The sequence below is a fragment of the Nerophis ophidion genome, linkage group LG24 (genome assembly GCF_033978795.1).
Source record: "Nerophis ophidion isolate RoL-2023_Sa linkage group LG24, RoL_Noph_v1.0, whole genome shotgun sequence".
NCBI classification, from domain to species: Eukaryota; Metazoa; Chordata; class Actinopteri; order Syngnathiformes; family Syngnathidae; genus Nerophis; species Nerophis ophidion.
This window is the reverse complement of record NC_084634.1, coordinates 22,523,305-22,542,206: the sequence shown is the minus strand read 5'-3', so window position 1 is coordinate 22,542,206 and position 18,902 is coordinate 22,523,305. Positions and strand designations below refer to the sequence as shown.

The following is an 18,902-nucleotide window of genomic DNA, read 5'->3' as shown; positions in this document are numbered from 1 at the left end:
CCGCAGACGTTTTTCTGCGCCTCCTCGCCGATTTCCCCACCCTGGTGCAGCCCACGTTCTCGTCAGCTACCACCAAACATGGTGTGGAACACCACATCTCCACCACGGGCCCCCCTGTGCACGCACGTGCCCGGCGCCTGGACCCCGCTAAGCTCTCCATCGCTAGAGCTGAATTTGAGACCATGGAACGCCTCGGGATAATTCGCCGCTCAGACAGCCCGTGGGTGTCGCCCCTCCACATGGTGGAGAAGCCCAGAGGTGGTTGGCGGCCGTGCGGGGATTACCGCAGACTCAACGAGGCGACTACCCCGGACCGTTACCCTGTCCCCCACATACAAGACTTTTCCGCCAACCTGGCTGGTAAAACTGTATTTTCTAAGGTAGATCTCGTCCGGGGCTATCATCAGGTGCCGGTCCACCCCTCTGATATTCCGAAGACAGCGGTAATTACCCCATTTGGACTGTTTGAATTTTTACGCATGCCGTTTGGCCTTAAGAGCGCCGCACAGACTTTCCAGCGGTTGATGGACTCTGTTTTACGTGATTTGCCGTTTTTGTTTGTTTACTTGGACGATATCCTGGTAGCAAGCACCTCGCAAGCCGAACATGTGACCCACCTTAGGACTCTTTTTCAGCGTCTTAGCCAACACGGGCTCATTGTTAACCCGGCTAAGTGCCAATTCAGGGTGTCTGTGATCGACTTCCTCGGTCATCGTGTCACGGAGTGCGGGGCCGTTCCCCTCCCAGCAAAGGTGGCTGCCATCGCAAACTTCCCCCGCCCACTCACGGTTAAGGCTCTCCAGGAGTTCCTGGGCATGGTAAATTTTTACCATCGTTTTATTCCCAGGGCAGCTGACCTCATGCGGCTGCTGTATGATGCGCTTAAAGGAGCTGCTCCCAGGCACATGGTGGACTGGTCTGACACGCGGCACAGTGCTTTTGTGGGGGTCAAGTCTGCTCTCGCTAACGCTACCCTGCTGGCACACCCATTACCCGATGCTCCCATTGCAATCACCACAGACGCGTCAGACTATGCCGTAGGTGCAGTGCATGAGCAGTGGGTGGGCGGCACTTGGCAACCTTTGGCTTTCTTTAGCAGGCAGTTGCGCCCCTGCGAGCGGAAATATAGCACATTTGACCGTGAGCTCCTCGGCCTCTATCTGGCCATACGCCATTTCCGTTCGTTGCTTGAGGGCCGGCCTTTCACAGCTTTTGTGGACCACAAACCGCTCACTTTCGCGATGGCCAAGACAGCTGAACCGTGGTCGGCTCGGCAACAGAGGCACCTCTCCTACGTCTCAGAGTTCACGACAGACATCCAACACCTTGCTGGTAAGAGCAATGTCGTTGCTGACTGCCTTTCCCGAGCTGTCGCTGGCGCCGTCCATGTCGGGCTCGATTTTGCTCAAATGGCAGTTGACCAGGCCGACGACCCTGACATCAAAGCTCTGAAGGCTGCAACCACAAGGTTACGGTTGTCTGAGGTCCCTTTTGAGGACACAGGGGTTATGCTCCTTTGTGACATCGCTACCGGTCGGCCACGGCCCCTTGTGCCCGCCTGTTGGAGGCGGCGTGTTTTCGACTCCATCCACGGCCTTTCTCAGGAAACCTTCCCAGCGGCTAGTAGCTGCAAAATTTGTCTGGCGGGGATTAAAGAAAGATGTTAGGGACTGGGTTTCCACCTGTGTAGCATGCCAGCGCTCAAAGGTGCACTGCCACACGCGGGCTCCACTGGCACCGTTTACGGTTCCGGAGCGCCGTTTTGACCATGTCAATGTGGACTTGGTCGGCCCTCTTCCATCCTCACGCAGCTACACATACCTTCTCACGATGGTTGACAGGACCACCCGCTGGCCGGAAGCAGTACCTCTGACGTCCGCCACCTCCGCCGAGGTGGCACGCGCGTTCATTGGTACGTGGGTTGCCCGTTTCGGTACCCCCGTCGGACATATCATCCGACCGGGGCTCGCAGTTCACTTCTGAGCTTTGGGCCGCTGTGGCCGAGAGCTTGGGAGTGAAACTCCACCACACAACGGCATATCACCCACAGGCCAATGGTATGTGTGAGCGATTTCACAGATCCATGAAGGCAGCGCTTAGGGCGTCCCTGAAGGACAGCGCCTGGGTAGACAAACTCCCTTGGGTAATGCTGGGCCTTCGGACTGCCCCCAAGGAAGACCTGCAATCTTCCTCGGCAGAGTTGGTGTATGGGCAGCCCCTGCGTGTGCCGGGAGATTTCATTCCTAACACGACGGCATCTTGGTCCGCTGGTGAGCAACGAGCTGCTCTCCTCGATGCTGCCAAGGGTTTTGCCCCCATCCCCACTTCTCAGCACGGACTTACGCCGTCTCATGTTCCCACTTCTTTAAGGGGTGCAGCTTTTGTTTTTGTCCGCCACGACGCCCACCGCGGCCCCTTTCAGCCCCCTTACAATGGGCCATTTCGCGTCCTAGAGAGCGGGGACAAACATTTTCTCTTGGATATCGGGGGTCGGTCTGAAAAGATCACGGTGGACCGGCTGAAAGCGGCCCACTTAGATCTTAGTCAGCCGGTTACCACAGCTGTACCCCCACGCCGGGGTCGTCCGCCCGCGTTGCCTAGGCCTCATAATGACTTTTTGCATCCTTCTGAGCAATCCCTCGGTACCTTGGACTGTGCAGATTCCATTCCGTTTCCCCCTGCTGACTCCCCGGCGTTAGTACCAGTCCGGCGCACCCGGTCTGGTAGACCTGTTCGTGCCCCTGTCTATTGACCGTTTATTTTCCTTAGTGATGGCGAATTCTGGGGGGACGTGTGTAGCGGTTGATTTACGGACATAATTCGCCACACCTAGTGCTTGACCTTATTGTTATTATTCACTGTACTGTTCGAGTATGCACATGACAATGTTGTTCTGTTTCACTGTACTGTTCAATTAGGCACATGACAAGGTTGTTCCGTTGCAGGTAATTCGGCGCGGCCCCTTTAAGTGGCCGGCAGGAGATTCTCCCAAAGGTGGGGGTTTGTTGTTCCCGCCATTTTTGAGTGTTTTAAGTCAGTCTGTTCTGGTTCTAAAAGATTAAAGGACGCACACGTTTTTGTGTGTCAACGATACGCGAAGTTGTCTTGCTTTCACGCTACAAGCACAACACTACTCTATTTTCCGCACTATAAGGCACACTTTTTTTTTCTGTAAACTCGACAGAGCGCCTTATAACCCGGTGCGCCTAATGTACAGAACAATTATGGTTATGTTTACCGACTTTGAAGCTATTTTATTTAGTATATGGTGTATAGATAAGTGTGACCAGTAGATGGCAGCAAACATAAATGAATAAATAAATGATAAATGGGTTGTACTTGTATACGCTTTTCTACCTTCAAGGTACTCAAAGCGCTTTGACACTACTTCCACATTTACCCATTCACACACACATTCATACACTGATGGAGGGAACTGCCATGGAAGGCGCTAACCAGCACCCATCAGGAGCAAGGGTGAAGTGTCTTGCTCAGGACACAACGGACGTGACGAGGTTGGTACTAGGTGGGGATTGAACCAGGGACCCTAGGGTTGCGCACGGCCACTCTTCCACTGCGCAACGCCGTCCCTAAGTGATAAGAGATATGACTCTTGTATGACTCAAGTAAACAACACCAACATTTTATGTGTTTCATTGAAAATTTAGAACATTACACATGGCACTGAAAAATATATCAAAATGTTTTAGTACGTCTTTGGCAAAGCTATGAAGCTGCTTGATGGATTGTTGGCGCATTAAACATACGAGTATTATCATGGTGTGTGTATAAGGTAAGACATATTATTTGGTGTTTTGTTTCACAGTATTATGCAAAAACAACTTTGTTTTACCTTCTGCAACTTGTTGATCTGTATTTGGGATCTGCGTAAGCCCTGAAAAATTGCGATGCGTCTGCCTTTGTAGTCTGTTGCCGACTCCGTAATCGATAAGTTTATTTTTCTCTATCATCTTGTTATGGGACATTCATCCTCCGCTGTTGCCATTTCTAATATAAAGTAATGTAAAGTTCTTACTTATATCTGTCAGTAAACTCTCCATGAAAGCGCTAAAACATACCTGTGTAGTGAGTTTACATTATTCACCCAAGAAACTTTAGTTATTAGAAAGTTCCAGTCGGATGTTTTTTCACTGGATGAGGAGATGCTGCTCTGTTATTGATTTAAGTAAAGTCTGAACGTCATTAAAATAGGTAGCTCCATCTTTTGACACTTTTTCCACTCCCGTCCTTGCTGGCTGCACCGCTACGACAAAGATGACGGGGAGAAGACGCCGCCCAAGGTGAGCCACGTTAATAAGACCGCCCACAAAACAGCGCATCCGGAAGTGATTGTCAGAAAGCGGCTTGAAGATGATCCGTTAAATATAATCCATGCAACATTTTAACTAAATAACCACCATTACATGTTATGTAGACCACAAGGAAGTGTTTTACATTCAGAAAAAAATAATAATAATAGGACTCCTTTAATGCGCTCTATAATCCGGTGCTTCTTATCTATGAAAAAAGATCGAAAATAGACCATTCATCGGCAGTGCGCCTTATAATCCAGAGCGCCCTATGGTCCGGAAAATATGGTAGCTTTGGGAACTTTACTCTATTTACTTTCCACTGGTATTTATTATTGCTGAGTACGATATTGCAATGTCTGTTATGTATTTTTAGTTAAAAGTTTACTTGCGGTTTCAATTCCTACAGAAGCTCGTCAATGCAAAAAAACTAGTCGGGCCTTTTCTTTTTTCAAGACACAATGACATCAATTCCTATGTCAATCTTGTCAATTCCCAGTGTCTGTTGAGTTCTTAAAGCAAATGTGTCAAACTCCCGTCTTGGAGAGATATGTCATTGGACTGTTTGAAAATCAAGGTGCATCCAGTCTACTTGGCAAATTTTAGCAAATAAGAACCTTAATTAATTAATTTGCAAATTTTGCCCCATATACTTATCGCTGACACATACCTTATGTCGGGGACTAAATTGTTTTGGGGGCCACATTTTCCAGATAGCTAAAGACTGGGGGGACAGACTTCTCCATTTACTATCAGTCTTATTTTGTATCGTGTAATCTGGAGAACCAGTGTCCTCGACAGTCGACATTTGAGTGTGGTCAATTTTTTTTGTCAGAGTTACAGTAGCGCTCTGCTGTTTTTAAGGACCTTCTGCAAAATAGTTAGTCTCCATGACAGTGTTTGAAATCTGTTTTTGAACTGAACTTACTTGCTACCAGGTGAATAGCCCAAATGATGACGAAAAGAGGACCTGAATTGGAACCTTGTGGTGTTCCTCTCGTACAACTAAAGACATTGAACAAATGACTATTGACTGCATCTGAAGTAAACAAGCTAGAGCTGGGGGATATGGACCAAAACTCATATTCCGATATATTTTGGCTGAATAATCATATTGGATATTGATCGCAAAACTTATTCGGGAAAATTAATTTAGCACAAATATGGTAAATGGGTTATAATTGTATAGCGCTTTTCTACCTTCAAGGAACTCAAACAAGCACTTTGACACTATTTCCACATTCACTCATTCACACACACATTCACACACTGATGGCTGAGCTGCCATGCAAGGCCCTAACTGAAACCCATCAGGAGCAAGGGTGAAGTGTCTTGCTCAAGGTCACAACGGACATGACAAGGCTGGTAGAACGTGGGGATTGAACCAGGAATCTTCTGGTTGCTGGCACGGCCACTCTTCCAACCGCGCCAGTTGTTCAATGCGTCTCAAGTGGTTCTATTCAAACACATACATGAGAAAATTTCTGGAAATTGTTTGTTTCATGCATAGATAGATACATATAACAATTTTAAAAAGCATTGATAGTAATATAAGAATAGTATAGTATTATCTTTAAAACAAACATTTGGCTCACCTTCAATTAATAACAAAAACACAAAAGAAAAAAATATATAACAAAGTCCCCGGTTTAAGAAGACATTTTAAACATCAGCAGGAAATTGAAAATACTTTACCTTTAACAGTGGTATGTTTTAGCTCAACATTTTTCAAATCAATCAATCAATCAATCAATGTTTACTTATATAGCCCTAAATCACTAGTGTCTCAAAGGGCTGCACAAACCACCACGACATCCTCAGTAGGCCCACATAAGGGCAAGGAAAACTCACACCCAGTGGGACATCGGTGACAATAATGATCCAGTGGGACGTCTGTGACAATAATGATTATGAGAACCTTAGAGAGGAGGAAAGCAAAGACTCTTGTTACCTCAAACATTTAAGCCAGAAACACCGAGCTGTCAACTGCAGGACGCTGTGTGGCACCTGACAATACTGCCACTGCAGCTTAACACCCATTTGCTATGGCAGTGCTTCTTGAGCATAGTAGTTGTGACTGAGAAGCTCATAACACAAGTTAGTTATTTTTGGCAGCTTTTTTGAGACATTTTTTCATACCCTTGCAACTGGAAACATCTATTTACACAAAGTTTATACTTTGGCAGATATGTCTTCTTCATCGTTTTCGAATGCATCCATCGAACTCGCATTGTTGATTTGATAGAATCACAGATATTACAACTCGCCACGCTTTTTTCATTAACGCATGTTGCCCCGAGAAATGCCGAGTGTTGCCGAGGCTTGAGTCAAACGGATCTGATTGCTGGCAACAACACTGCGGAGGATTATTTTTTCTTTGAAAAAAAATCCAAGGAAAAACCGGATAAGCAGGATGCCAGGAAAGGAGGAAAAAATATACTGGTATAACTCATAATACTGGTATAGCGCCCAGCTCCAATTAAGTACACCTTAGTTACATAAATCACAATAGAAAAACAAATGTGTAACTGACAACCTATTGGCTATGTACAGTAAATCACAAGTTTGGACTTGCAATGTTTTATGTTAGCTAGCAAGGTTTGTAGTATTTTTCATAGTTTGCTGCAAAAATATTTGTCGACCAAGTTTTAAACAGATCTGGTGGGCTAATATGGTGTCATTTCTGGATCGGATTTGGACCCCTGTTGAATAGCTCTGCCTTATCTATTGCAATTTACACCAGAGGCCACAGAGGTATTAATAGGATCTACTGCTGTCAGATTACCACCAAAGTCAAAAGTTATAATTTAAAAATCAACAAAGCAGGCTGGGAAATGCTTGCTGCTCAGACACATGACTGGACGTGGAAACTCTTATGGATTCTGTGAAGACTGCTGGAAATTGCCCATGTCTATTGATATCCCAACAGAAGTTACACATTTCGGGAATTATGCAGTTTTTGTTTGCATATGAAATACTATTAAATATGCGATCTTAAGTGTGTTTTGAATTTTGGCCCCCTCTACGATTAAGTTTGATACCCCTGTTGTACAGTAGTTAATGTTGCCTGGTACAGTTTCCCAATATTGGGGTCTTCAACAGGAATGGGTAACGAATCCGATACTTTTTTGGCAACGACCGAATCCCGCCGGTCCTACCAGGCACCAATTCACATAAAATCCAACAGTGCCGTACTTGGCAATCACTCCAGCAGCACTTAGAGCGGACTTAACCAAACTACCTTTAGGTAATGTTGCAATTTTCAATGCCAACAAAGACAGTGACTCAAAAAATGCTTCAACGTATGTAAAGCAAGGCTTCACTTTTCCCAAAATCTACCAGCTGGATGTTAATATACATTGGCTATTGACGTGCTACTGATTAGCCTTAGCGATTTTACATGGCGATTTCAACACCTCCAAATTTGTCATTGAAAACTACAACTAAGATGCATGTTTCAATGAAACAGCTGGTGCACAATAGGTACAATACTTACACTATTAACAGTTTTTATGGCACAAAAAAACCCCCCACTGTAAACTATACCCTATTGCCATTCAACATCTTGGACTTGGAACTGTAATTGCAACTTAATATCAAACTTGCAAATGATGTGATGATGATAATAAATCAATATATAACATCTTATTTGTAAATGTTGCAATTAAAATGAGAAGTTATTATCAAAAAAATGTATTAACACACATAAATGTACCATAGATTGGTACTGTTGAGTACTGGTATAGATTCCCAGGTACCGTATCGGTTCAAGTATGAACGGTACTCATCCCTCCTGTCAAAATAATTGTGTCCAATATCCATATTGCCATACTATCAACTACTCAACATAAACATGTTAAAACAAACAGCAGATATATGTAATTCTAAACGACTGACAAAGTTATTCATGATCACAAATCGGGACAAAGAAGCACCAACTACTAATCAAGAGTTAAGGATGCGCTCGTTTTTGCATAGCTCCCATTGTCCATTCATCCATCCATCCATCCATCCATCCATCCGTCCATCCATCTTCTTCCGCTTATCTGAGGTTGGGTCGCGGGGGCAGCAGCCTAAGAAGGGAAGCCCAGACTTTCCTCTCACCAGCCACTTCGTCCAGCCCTTCCCGGGGGATCCCGAGGCTTTCCCAGGCCAGCCAGGAGACAGAATCTTCCCAACCTGTCGTGGGTCATTTCTGTGGCCTCCTACCGGTCGGACGTGCCTGAAACGGTTCGGGTGGCATCCTGACCAGATGCCCGAACCCCCTCATCTGGCTCCTCTCGATGTGGAGGAGCAGCAACTTTACTTTGAATGCCTCCCGGATGGCAGAGCTTCTCACACTATCTCTAAGGTATAGCCCCACCACCCGGCGGAGGAAACTGATTTTGGCCGCTTGGACCCGTGATCTTGTCCTTTTGGTCATAACCCAAAGCTCATGACTATAGGTGAGGATGGGAACGTAGATCCACCGGTAAATTGAGAGTTTTGCCTTTCAGCTCAGCTCCTTCTTCACCATAACGGATCGATACAGCGTCCGCATTACTGAAGACGCCGCACTGATCCACCTGTCAATCTCACGATCCACTTTAGGTTATGTAGCCGAGGATTGGACCACCAATTGCCCTGCCTTCGGCTGCCGCCCAGCTCACAACGCACCCGACCTCTAATGCCCCTCCCATGAGTGGTGAGCCCATTGGAGGGAGGACCCACGTTGCCTCTTCGGACTGTGCCATGTGTGCTCGCCATCATGCTCCAACTCCGGGCCTGGCTCCAGAGTTGGGCCCTGGTGACCCGCGTCCGGATGAGGGAAATCTGAATCTCAGTTGGTTTATTTCCATAGAAGTCTTCGAGTGAAGTGAAATATATTTATATAGCGCTTTTCTCTAGAGACTCAAAGCGCTTTACATTGAGAAACTCATAATCTACATCTTTAAGATACTTTTGAACCAGTGTGGGTGGTACTGGGAGCAGGTGGTTAAAATGTCTTGCCCAAGGACAGAACGGCAGTGACGAGGATGGAAGAAGCGGGGGGATTGAACCTTGAACCCTCAGATCGCTCTACCAACCAAGCTATGCTGCCCAAAATCAACTTACTGCCTAATACAGTACCAAGACTAACTCCATGTAACTGATAAAACATTTTTTTTTTTTTTAAACCCAACCCTAATCTGCGATTAGTGTGACTCACTTGCCAAATACCGGATTGAGCTGCTTGGAGATGTAGTTCTCTTTGTCCTTGACCTCTGTCTTTCCTAGCTTGATGACAATATATGGGTCGGCCTTGCCGTTGATGTCAGCAGGATGCAGATCTGTGGCCTAAAGTAGAGGACAACCTCATGAAATCTTTAGCGGTTAAGGTAGCATCACTTAGGTCAGCAAGTAGGTAACATACCCTGACCACATACACTCGGACAAGCACATTGATGGGGTCGTTATGAGGAATGCTCTGGAACATGCCCATATTCGGATCAAATCCAGCGTCTCTCGTGATCTCCTCTGACAATGGTAGCTTGTACATACACAGGGAACCCTGAATCACAGAACAGGAGGTTATACAAAACACCTTCAATTTGATCCTCCGGTTCAAGTACGGCACAAAGCACCTTAAATCGTCCGACAATTCTGTCATCATCCTGCGCATGTTCGTCGTCATCCCCAGCTTTCCCTCTGTACAGGTTGAAGGTGTGCAGCCAGTCTTCAAAGTTGCCGTATTCTGTTTCCAGCTCCTTATTGTACACCTGAGCAAGTCAAACAAACAAACATGGTGAGTTTGTACTCATTGAATGCCCAACAGATCAACAAACACAATTTAAAAATGGCCTCTAAACAAATTATTTTATTCCACATGGCGTTCCTCAAGGGTCTGTTTCAAGTCCCTTATGTTTTTTAGGCACATACTGCATAAATGATGATCCCTCAGCATTAAATACTCACCAATAACTCATCTACTTTTGCTTTTGTTGTCCGTATCTCAGCTCCGTCCAAAGCGTGGCCCTTCCGCTTGTCTTTGGAGCTTTTCTTGAACTTGTCCTTTGTCCTGGAGCCTTTCCGAACAAGGTCATCAGATTTGATATCTAACCGGAGGGTTGAGTGAAGGTGGGGGAGGAAGGATGGCATGATGGGGTGAGGCGGGATTGTACACACACAGATGTCACAACAGTCGGCCGGTGTGACGGACGTACTCACAAATGATTATTAGAAAATGTCCTGTGCATTCCAGTGCTGTGAGGTTATGCTGAAGTCATGGAATAATTATGAACATGGTGTACATTGATGATAAAACGGCAAGTTGATGATAAAATGGCACACGACAACATTTGCACACAACGTACAGTAAGGCCCCTAAAAGGCGTACCCCCTGGTTTGCAGAAGAAACCCCAGCTCTTAAACTATCATGTAGAAAGCTGGAACACAAATGGCGTGCGAATAAACTTGAGGTTTTCCATCAAGCTTAGAGTGATAGGTTAATAACACGCGCTTACCTTAGCTAAAACTAATTACTACTCCAATCTCATCCGCCTCAATAAAAACAATCCTAAATTTTTGTTTAATACAGTAGCATCGCTAAGGGACTCCACTCAGTAGCTCCACACTCGGCTGATGACTTTATGAAATTCTTTACTAAGAAAATTTAACTCATTAAAAAGGAGATTAAAGATACTGCGTCCCAGCTACAACTGGGTTCTATTAACGCAGACACGAATGTATGTACAACGGATATTGCCCTCCAAAATAATCTCTCTGTTCTTGAAGAAATAACATTAGAGGAACTCCTGCGACTTGTAAATGGGACAAAACAAAATATATGTTTACTTGACCCACTTCCTGGGAAACTTATCAAGGAGCTGTTTGTAATATTAGGACCATCAGTTCTTATCACTTTTCCCTGGTACTGTTCCCCTAGCATTCAAAAAAGTAATTATTCATCCTCTGCTTAAAAGACCGGATGTTGTGATCCGCTTTTCGGATCTTTACATATTATTGTTTACTGCTTCCATTTTGGTATCACTCTGTTGGTTGATGTCTTTATTTCCTGTTTAGTCTGTCACCATGGTAGCTCATTAGTCCACCTGCCCTTGTTTATACGCACACCTGTTTTTCATTGATTGCTTTAGTATTTAGTCCTGCCTGCTACCTCAGTTCATTCTGGTTGATTTGTTTGCTACTTGAAACACGCACGTTGGTTCTTCTTTTTTGTATCCACAATTGCTGAGTTTCGCCTTAGCTTCGCGGGCGCTCTGCACGTCTATTTTTGTACTCTGCTCTCGTTGCTAATTGTAAGCCTAGCTCTCCGTGCGTTCGGAACGCCTTTTCTTTAGCTTTTTGTATCAGTGTTCTTTTATATTTGTATTAAATCAACTCATACCTGCAACTCCTGCCTGTCTTGGTCCTCGTGCATCCCTGGGGTGACAACGCGCATCCACCATGTGTCGCCAACGTGTCACCGGACCTCGATCCTGACCTGTTGGTAAACTAACAGCCGGTGTCCCACCTCTCCTTTATCTCAAGAATCCTCTACAAAATTGTTGCACAGCAGCTACATGAACACTTAGCGTCTAACAATTTCCGTGAACTCTTTTAGTCTGATTTCAGGGCAAATAACTCAACGGAGACAGCCCTTGCAAAAATTACTAATGATCTATTGCTAACTATGGATGCGGATGCATCATCCATGTTGCTGCCACTTGATGTTAGTGCTGCTTTCGATACCGTCAATCATAACATTCTATTAGAACGTATCAAAACACGTATTGGTATGTCAGACTTATCTTTTTCTTGGATTAACTCCTATCTTACTGACAGGATGCAGCGCGTCTCTCGTAACAACATGACGTTGGAATATGTAAATGTAACGTGTGGAGTTCTACAGGGTTCTGTTCTTGGCCCTGGACTCTTCAGCATTTATATGCTGACGCTAGGTAACATCATACGCAAGTACGGCGTTAGCTTTCACTGTTATGCTAATGACACTCAACTTTACATGCTTCTAAAACTGACCAACATCCCAGATTGTAGTCACCTGGAGGCGTGTCTAAATGAAATTAAACAATGGATGCCCAGCAATATTTTGCATCTTAATGATAAAAAAACGGAAATGCTGATTATTGGTCTTGCTAGCACTTTTTTCATAAAACCACATTAACATCTGACAAGAAAACATTTACACAAAGTGACTCGGTAAAAAATCATGGTATTATGTCCGGCCCAACTTTCTCATTTGAGTCACACTTTAAAAGTGTTACTAAAACAGCCTTCTTTCATCTCTGTAATATCACTAAAAGTCATCCCACATCTGCGGTGCATACCAAGGTTTACATTGTTCCCTTTGGGTTGGGTTTTGTCTTGCCCTGATGTGGGATCTGAGCAGAGGATGCCCTTTGAAACATTTGTGATTAAGGGCTATATCAGTAAACTTTGATTGATTGATTGATTGTTTGATTGATTGAAGAGCAAGTTCCTCAGTTCGCTGCTTCTTCTGTTGTTAATCCTTTTTTTATACTACTTATCCTTATTTAGGTCACATTAGAGCTGGAGTCAATCCCACACATTCACACCTTTTAGACGATCTATTCTACTGTCAACACAGTTCATCTAAAGTGCATGTTTTTTGGATGTGGAAGAAAGACGGAGCAAATCCAAATTCAAACCCATACTTCTTGAATACAAAGGCAGGCATCCACATTTCCTTCATGATCTGTAGCAACAAGTCATGCCTTGTTTTGGTTTGGTGGGCATTTTTCTATGTTTGGGGTTTTGGTTCCTTTAAAGCGCTCCCATTTTGTAGTTTTTAATTCCCGTTTCTTCTCTTAGTAGCACCTTTACTCTTTCCAATGTTTGGTGATTTAGTTCCTTTTTAGCGCTCTTATTTTGTAGTTCCCACTTCCTGCTTCTGATCTGAGCAGCACCTTTACTTTTTACCATGTTTGTCTTTCCCATGTTTTAGTTCCTGTCTAGCGCCATTATTTCTAGTTTCCACTTCCTTTTTTTTAGGTCGTAGCTTCATCTTAACTTTGTCTGCCAGCACAACCGTTCTCAGTGTTCAATTTACTCTACTTCGGTTCAGTTGTCTGCGGTCTTTGTTGCAACATTGTTTTGTGAATGCTTGCTCTCCTGTTGCTTACCACTAGCATCCTGTTATGTTTACCTGGTAGCCATTTTAGTTTTGTCCCGTGTTTGCATAGCTTTCCCTATGCTTTGTGTGCACTCAAAGCTGCACTAGTTCTTTGTTTTGTCTGATATTAAACAACTTTTACCTGCCTGCTGTCCTTTGCAGATTGGGATCACCACACTCGCCGCTACCATATCGTCACAGTATCAGGCTCAAAAATGGTACATATTTCAGTTCCTTCAGTTCTAAATATGCTACACTGCTTACTTGCATAAAAACAGTTTTCTTCGAAGCTTAACAGCCAAGAAAGCGCAATCATGGCTTATTCAATATTCTATTACAGATGCTGAGACACAGGTGCAAAGTTGGATCAGTTCCATACCTGCAGCCTCTATTGCAATCTCCAGGTCTTCTCTCTCCTCTGCTTCAGCCTGAGCTTCTTCCTGAGCCCTGAGTGTCTAAAAAGACATTGTATTCATCCTCCTTTAAACGTAAGGACAACATTAGCGTAGCGACTTAAGCAAACCTCTTTGAGTGTCTCTATGGACGCAAAATATTTGGACCACCAATCTAGCAAACTCTCATCTGGTTCTTCCTCTTCTTCCACTCCCTTCTTTTTCTTCTTCTTCTTCTTTTTCTCTTTGTCGCTCTCTTCTTCAATCTGTTGAAGCGATTCAGACTCAAAGGGGATTCTCTGCTTCATTTCCGTACCAGCAAAGCCATAGCCTAATCTTCTTTGCCAGGTTTCTATAGTAACAAGTAACTCACCATGTCAACTTTTACAACAGCGTCAGACGTCTACAATGGGGGATGTTACATAAAAAGTACAGGGATTAATAACACAATAATGCATGCAAGGGAATATACAGCAATAACAGCAAAAATACACATATGTACTACAAACACCCTACAGAAATTAGCAGGAAATGCTCTACTACAAAAAAATCTTACAGCGTCTAACTTGACAAACGTGTCCATTTTTCGGACCGCAGGCTCTGGCTCCAAGTTCACGATGATGTCACCTGTGGAGTGAGAGAAAGTGCGCGAGGAAACACTGGGTGAGAAGCGAGGCTGGGTGCCACCATTGGTTAGGACCATGTAGCCATTCATTAGTTTAGCTGTTTGCATGATGCGAGGCCCAAAAGCGGACAGGAGAGACGGCAGGCGTCAGGAGAGGAGAGGACAGCCGACGACATGCAAGAAAAGCAGAGAGAGAGACAGAGAGAAAAAGAAACGCAATGGGAAGGAAGATTAAGACAATAAAAAAAAAAAGCCCAGCAGCCCAAAGCAAGCGGTGAAGTCAACAAAGTTAGTGAGGAAGAAGATTTTTATGTTTTTTTGAAATATACTTTAACAACAACACTAATTCCAGGCTCTGATAATGGCCTCTACATGAGTTTCACCTATCAGAAAAGAAAATCACTGTTTTTAAAAATATGTACTAATGAGAGTGGAGCTCTAGTGATGAAAAAGAATCAACCAATTTAGAAAATAAAGTGATAATGTATTACAATGGCAGACAATTCCTTTATACAAGCAACAGTGTTGCCCAGGGCTCTGTTTTACTTATTGAATATGTTAGGGGATAGATCATTAGCTGATACATCGTTTTGTTTTTCCTCACAGTAGTCAGTGTATGTGAATGGGTCGTACCTGCACTGCCCCAGTTATTGGACGACTTGTCTGGAGCGCAGTATATGAACCGCCTCAGACACGTGACTGCATGGGAACCAACCAGGGTGTTGCGGCCAAACGCTCGGCAGTCCACCACTCTGATGTTGAGCGGGGGGTGGAGAAGCTCATTCTCAGGGAGGTCCTGATGAGAAAACAGGTACACATGACTCTTGTAATAATAAACATGCCTAAGTATTTTTATGAGCTATGCAGGACAATGACACTCACCACCTCAAACCATTTGACCAAAGTGCTGAAATTTGGGTTCTTTTTGTAGTTTTGGATTAGGGCGGACTGAACCCCTCGCCCTGCACACTCAATGTCCACGCGGGGCCGATCCACCTGGGCCAGGTTAATCCTCTTAAGGTCCCTTAGGCCCCAAAATAAAACCTGAATCAAACAAAAGTGTCGTATTACAACAAGATGGTTCCAAAACCTTTTTGAAAAATTACCTCTATGCGGTAGCGACTCAGGACAGGCCGGATCCCCAAGGGCACAGGGACAATTGGTCCTCGCTCTGAGTCTGTTGGTCCTTCAAGAGGAGGAAGGTCCGCTGTCCCTCCTTGACCAATCTAGCGTGGTTTAAAACAATGCATTATATTATGTCTTGTATGTGCTAGCTGTATCAGACGTCAGGTTATATGGATTTCAGCACTTGGCAGCAACTAGCAGAGGCACACCCATTACTGCATAAACAGGCTGAAATTATTATTGCTGTGGGACCATTTTGAATTGAGTTTGTTGCAAATAGGGATGTCTCGATATTGATATCGGAATCTTGGTTCGATATTAGCAACAAAACAGGATTATACCGGCTTGCAACCAATATGTTAGGTATAAGCAGTCCTGCAACATTTTTACTTGTGCAAAGATGGACAGTCATTTCACATTTAAATATCCTTCAATAAGCAAAAAAGGTTGGCTTTTCTTGTATTTTAGTTAAGTCATTTACAAAAGGTAAACATGGTAGGCTATAGGCTACCAGGAGCTGGCAGCTATCCAAACAATAGTACACAAGCTACACATACATAACTGTGTTTTATTGAACAATGTAGCAGTCTAAAACACCATCTTTGTCAAAGTATCAAAGTTATATGTTACTTACACATACAAAGTATTCACGGCAAAGAGTAACCAGTAACAAACGTGTCTTCATCATTCAATGTACTGCGTCATGAGCAACTAAATAAATTATTGTGGCCACTCTGTGTTTCCAAAAAACAATTACATCGCAAAAGTCCACTGCATAATAAATAGGATAGTGTTTTTAATACCTACCATTCTTGGCTGTTTGACTAATTTCACTTGATCAAGCCTTTTCTAACATTTCACACTTTGAAATAATAAAAGTCTGTATGATTCCTGTTGATATCAGATTAATATTGGTATCAGCAGATACTTAAGGCTCCCATATTGGTAATGTATCTGACATGAAAATGTTTTATCGGCACACCCTTAGTTAAAAATACTGCAATTTAGTATGTAGTGCATAGACTGGTGGAAAGTGAATGGATTGATGTTCCCAAGGCTGGCAAAGTTTGTACATTTATTTCTTTTATTGGATGGATTAGATATGATGGTCAGATAAGTGTAGAGGAGGCAGATACTCATGTTAGTAGAGAAGAAATACAACAAGTGATGGTATGAAAAGAGAAAAGCACCTTTATCTGAGGGACAGCAAAATTATGGACAGCAATCAGAGCTCGCCTTATCTCCTCGCCATCAAAAGGTATCTGGAAGCACCAGGAGAGGGTGCAAGAGGGTAGAAGGGATGGAGACAAGACAAGGAGAGAGTGGAAGCACACCCGAGCAGTTTGTTTACAAATGGAGAAAGCAGGGGGGTTAAAACCGCAACACAACATAGGATTGGATTTTAAGTAAATAGGAAAAAGTATGGAAACGCATGTAATATCCCCTGTTATTTGAAATTGTGAGTTACCTGAAGAAGCTCAAAAGCTGCAAGCAGTTCTCCTGCTGTGCAGTTTCCCCTGTAAATCTGGTAGTACTCCAACTGTGGTGGAAACCTTGGAGGGCCGTAGTGTTCGTCACACATCTTAATGGTGGGCTTGGCGAATGTCCGACCTATGAACTCTGCCTTTCCCTGGACATAGGATCATAATAATGGGCAGTGGAGACAATCAAGGGACAAAGGAAATGATTTTGGTAAGGATGTGGGAGGTGCAGTTTTCACTGCGACCACTGGAAGGCAGTGTAGGTTAGATGGTTGGAATGAAAATGAAAAATGCCTGCTAGTAAAAAAAAAATACTTGAATTTCTGTGAATCAAGGTGAAAAACTTTCCATGAGATTGTTGGTGAATAAACTGGAAATAATATTGGATATTTATTTTCACACAGCACACAAATCCTACAGGCCCATTCAGTAAATTTAATTCAATTGTAGCTGAGATAGGCGCCAGCGCCCCCCGCGACCCCAAAAGGGAATAAGCGGTAGAAAATGGATGAATGGATGGATGTTCTATTTTTAGTTTTTTTCCTATTCAGTGAAATCGTCATTTGAAGTTATGCAGAGTCCATCCATCCATTTCCGACTGCTTGTCCCTTTCGGGGACGCGGGAGGTGCTGGAGCCTATCTCAGCTGCATTTGGGCGGTAGGCAGGGTACACCAAGTCGCCACCTCATCACAGGGCCAACACAGATAGACAGACAACATTCACACACAAGGGCCGATTTAGTTTTGCCAATCAACCTGTTATGCAGAGTCATTCTCATTAATTCCCATGGAAAGTATTGAATATTTGCCAAGTTTCCCCTTGGAAACTACTGTAAAAAAAAAAAATATATATATATATATATATATGTATATATATATATATATATATATGTATATACACATATACATATACATATATATATACATATATATTGTATATATACAGTGGGGCAAAAAAAGTATTTAGTTAGCCACCGATTGTGCAAGTTCTCCCACTTAAAATGATGACAGAGGTCTGTAATTTTCATCAGAGGTACACTTCAACTGTGAGAGACAGAATGTGAAAAAAAATTCAGGAATTTACGTTGTAGGAATTTTAAAGAATTTATTTGTAAATTATGGTGGAAAATAAGTATTTAGTCAACCATTCAAAGCTCTCCCTGATGGAAGGAGGTTTTGGCTCAAAATCTCACGATACATGGCCCCATTCATTCTTTCCTTAACACAGATCAATCGTCCAGTCCCCTTAGCAGAAAAACAGCCCCAAAGCATGATGTTTCCACCCCCATGCTTCACAGTAGGTATGGTGTTCTTGGGATGCAACTCAGTATTCTTCTTCCTCCAAACACAACGAGCTGAGTTTATACCAAAATGGATACATGGATGATACAGCAAAGGATTGGTAGAATGTCATGTGGTCAGATGAAACCAAAATAGAAGTTTTTTTGTCTTTCACAGTTGAAGTGTACCTATGATGAAAATTACAGACCTCTTTCATCATTTTAAGTGGGAGAACTTGCACAATCGGTGGCTGACTAAATACTTTTTTGCCCCACTGTATATATATATATATATATATATATATATATATATATATATATATATATATATATATATATATATATATATTCAGCTCTATATGCGCCAAAGAAGTAGAGCTCTTTGCAAATGTATTATCAGAGCAGCATTACTGCTGCAGAATTGGCCGTGAATAATTGCATCAATAGCAACAATTCATGCTAGTGACCTTACTAATAGGAATTCAGTGTCTGCTGTGCAATGCATTCACACTCTAATTGTGCATGCATGATCAAGGCCATTCACATGAGAGACGGGGTGTAGGAGTGAGGTGTACAA

General features: G+C 43.4%; 1 protein-coding gene and 1 long non-coding RNA gene across 17 annotated transcripts in view; one reads left to right on the top strand and one right to left on the bottom strand.

Moving 5' to 3' along the window:
• otofa (otoferlin a) overlaps window positions 1-18,902 on the bottom strand; it is a 209,095-nt gene that overhangs the window by 29,347 nt on the left and 160,846 nt on the right. For 5 of the 16 annotated variants that reach the window (XM_061885616.1, XM_061885617.1, XM_061885618.1 and 2 more), the window contains exons 26-38: window positions 17,033-17,194; window positions 16,755-16,826; window positions 15,546-15,665; window positions 15,322-15,483; window positions 15,073-15,235; window positions 14,371-14,537; window positions 14,188-14,217; window positions 13,946-14,080; window positions 13,802-13,877; window positions 10,245-10,384; window positions 9,914-10,048; window positions 9,703-9,840; window positions 9,499-9,626 (exon numbers count right to left, since the gene is read on the bottom strand). In XM_061885616.1, the coding sequence (XP_061741600.1) occupies window positions 9,499-9,626; window positions 9,703-9,840; window positions 9,914-10,048; window positions 10,245-10,384; window positions 13,802-13,877; window positions 13,946-14,080; window positions 14,188-14,217; window positions 14,371-14,537; window positions 15,073-15,235; window positions 15,322-15,483; window positions 15,546-15,665; window positions 16,755-16,826; window positions 17,033-17,194 (1,628 nt within the window). The remainder of the gene's footprint in view (window positions 1-9,498; window positions 9,627-9,702; window positions 9,841-9,913; window positions 10,049-10,244; window positions 10,385-13,801; window positions 13,878-13,945; window positions 14,081-14,187; window positions 14,218-14,370; window positions 14,538-15,072; window positions 15,236-15,321; window positions 15,484-15,545; window positions 15,666-16,754; window positions 16,827-17,032; window positions 17,195-18,902) is intronic. The other 11 variants (XM_061885628.1, XM_061885627.1, XM_061885631.1 and 8 more) reach the window with 5 other exon arrangements.
• LOC133541910 (uncharacterized) lies at window positions 13,245-15,244 on the top strand. The gene is made up of 3 exons (XR_009804011.1): window positions 13,245-13,640; window positions 13,763-13,910; window positions 15,046-15,244. It is a non-coding gene; the product is annotated as an uncharacterized LOC133541910 (long non-coding RNA).